Source organism: Oncorhynchus keta, unplaced genomic scaffold (assembly GCF_023373465.1).
Source record: "Oncorhynchus keta strain PuntledgeMale-10-30-2019 unplaced genomic scaffold, Oket_V2 Un_contig_23837_pilon_pilon, whole genome shotgun sequence".
NCBI classification, from domain to species: Eukaryota; Metazoa; Chordata; class Actinopteri; order Salmoniformes; family Salmonidae; genus Oncorhynchus; species Oncorhynchus keta.
In genome coordinates this window covers 37,501-40,000 of record NW_026283596.1, presented here as the reverse complement: position 1 = coordinate 40,000, position 2,500 = coordinate 37,501, and the positions used below count along the sequence as shown (strand labels likewise).

At 44.5% G+C, this 2,500-nt stretch overlaps 1 protein-coding gene across 1 annotated transcript in view; it reads left to right on the top strand.

Moving 5' to 3' along the window:
• LOC127921840 (pleckstrin homology domain-containing family G member 4B-like) overlaps window positions 1–2,500 on the top strand; it is a 56,614-nt gene that overhangs the window by 35,396 nt on the left and 18,718 nt on the right. The window contains exon 13 of the mRNA XM_052505427.1: window positions 877–975. Within this exon, the coding sequence (XP_052361387.1) occupies window positions 877–975 (99 nt within the window). The remainder of the gene's footprint in view (window positions 1–876; window positions 976–2,500) is intronic.

The following is a 2,500-nucleotide window of genomic DNA, read 5'->3' as shown; positions in this document are numbered from 1 at the left end:
GGTCTTTGTATAGTTGTCTTTCATGTGGTTGAACAGTGTGTCTGTCTCTCGGGTCTTTGTATAGTTGTCTTTCATGTGGTTGAACAGTGTGTCTGTCTCTCGGGTCTTTGTATAGTTGTCTTTCATGTGGTTGAACAGTGTGTCTGTCTCTCGGTCTTTGTATAGTTGTCTTTCATGTGGTTGAACAGTGTGTCTGTCTCTCGGTCTTTGTATAGTTGTCTTTCATGTGGTTGAACAGTGTGTCTGTCTCTCGGTCTTTGTATAGTTGTCTTTCATGTGGTTGAACAGTGTGTCTGTCTCTCGGTCTTTGTATAGTTGTCTTTCATGTGGTTGAACAGTGTGTCTGTCTCTCGGTCTTTGTATAGTTGTCTTTCATGTGGTTGAACAGTGTGTCTGTCTCTCGGTCTTTGTATAGTTGTCTTTCATGTGGTTGAACAGTGTGTCTGTCTCTCGGGTCTTTGTATAGTTGTCTTTCATGTGGTTGAACAGTGTGTCTGTCTCTCGGTCTTTGTATAGTTGTCTTTCATGTGGTTGAACAGTGTGTCTGTCTCTCGGGTCTTTGTATAGTTGTCTGTCCTTAGTTATCTGTCTGTCTGTCTCTCGGTCTTTGTATAGTTGTCTTTCATGTGGTTGAACAGTGTGTCTGTCTCTCGGGTCTTTGTATAGTTGTCTTTCATGTGGTTGAACAGTGTGTCTGTCTCTCGGTCTTTGTATAGTTGTCTTTCATGTGGTTGAACAGTGTGTCTGTCTCTCGGGTCTTTGTGTAGTTGTCTTTCATGTGGTTGAACAGTGTGTCTGTCTCTCGGTCTTTGTATAGTTGTCTTTCATGTGGTTGAACAGTGTGTCTGTGTCTCTGTTCTGACGGTGGTGTTTCAGAGACTGGAACAGCTAACCAGTCACTGTGAGGACGCTGTCAACCTGCTGCAGAGTACCATCACAGGTCTGGAGTCTACTGTCCTGCCAGCTACTGCTGAGGTAACTACCGTGTTAATATAGTCTGTAGTCTACTGTCCTGCCAGCTACTGCTGAGGTAACTACCGTGTTAATATAGTCTGTAGTCTGTCTACTGTCCTGCCAGCTACTGCTGAGGTAACTACCATGTTAATATAGTCTGTAGTCTACTGTCCTGCCAGCTACTGCTGAGGTAACTACCGTGTTAATATAGTCTGTAGTCTGTCTACTGTCCTGCCAGCTACTGCTGAGGTAACTACCATGTTAATATAGTCTGTAGTCTACTGTCCTGCCAGCTACTGCTGAGGTAACTACCATGTTAATATAGTCTGTAGTCTACTGTCCTGCCAGCTACTGCTGAGGTAACTACCATGTTAATATAGTCTGTAGTCAGTCTACTGTCCTGCCAGCTACTGCTGAGGTAACTACCATGTTAATATAGTCTGTCTACTGTCCTGCCAGCTACTGCTGAGGTAACTACCGTGTTAATATAGTCTGTCTACTGTCCTGCCAGCTACTGCTGAGGTAACTACCATGTTAATATAGTCTGTAGTCAGTCTACTGTCCTGCCAGCTACTGCTGAGGTAACTACCGTGTTAATATAGTCTGTCTACTGTCCTGCCAGCTACGGCTGAGGTAACTACCGTGTTAATATAGTCTGTAGTCAGTCTACTGTCCTGCCAGCTACTGCTGAGGTAACTACCGTGTTAATATAGTCTGTCTACTGTCCTGCCAGCTACTGCTGAGGTAACTACCGTGTTAATATAGTCTGTAGTCAGTCTACTGTCCTGCCAGCTACTGCTGAGGTAACTACCGTGTTAATATAGTCTGTGGTTAGTCTACTGTCCTGCCAGCTACTGCTGAGGTAACTACCGTGTTAATATAGTCTGTCTACTGTCCTGCCAGCTACTGCTGAGGTAACTACCATGTTAATATAGTCTGTCTACTGTCCTGCCAGCTACTGCTGAGGTAACTACCGTGTTAATATAGTCTGTAGTCTGTCTACTGTCCTGCCAGCTACTGCTGAGGTAACTACCGTGTTAATATAGTCTGTAGTCAGTCTACTGTCCTGCTAGCTACTGCTGAGGTAACTACCATGTTAATATAGTCTGTAGTCTGCTGTCCTGCCAGCTACTGCTGAGGTAACTACCATGTTAATATAGTCTGTAGTCTGCTGTCCTGCCAGCTACTGCTGAGGTAACTACCATGTTAATATAGTCTGTAGTCAGTCTACTGTCCTGCCAGCTACTGCTGAGGTAACTACCATGTTAATATAGTCTGTAGTCTACTGTCCTGCCAGCTACTGCTGAGGTAACTACCATGTTAATATAGTCTGTAGTCAGTCTACTGTCCTGCCAGCTACTGCTGAGGTAACTACCATGTTAATATAGTCTGTAGTCTGTCTACTGTCCTGCCAGCTACTGCTGAGGTAACTACCATGTTAATATAGTCTGTAGTCAGTCTACTGTCCTGCCAGCTACTGCTGAGGTAACTACCATGTTAATATAGTCTGTAGTCAGTCTACTGTCCTGCCAGCTACTGCTGAGGT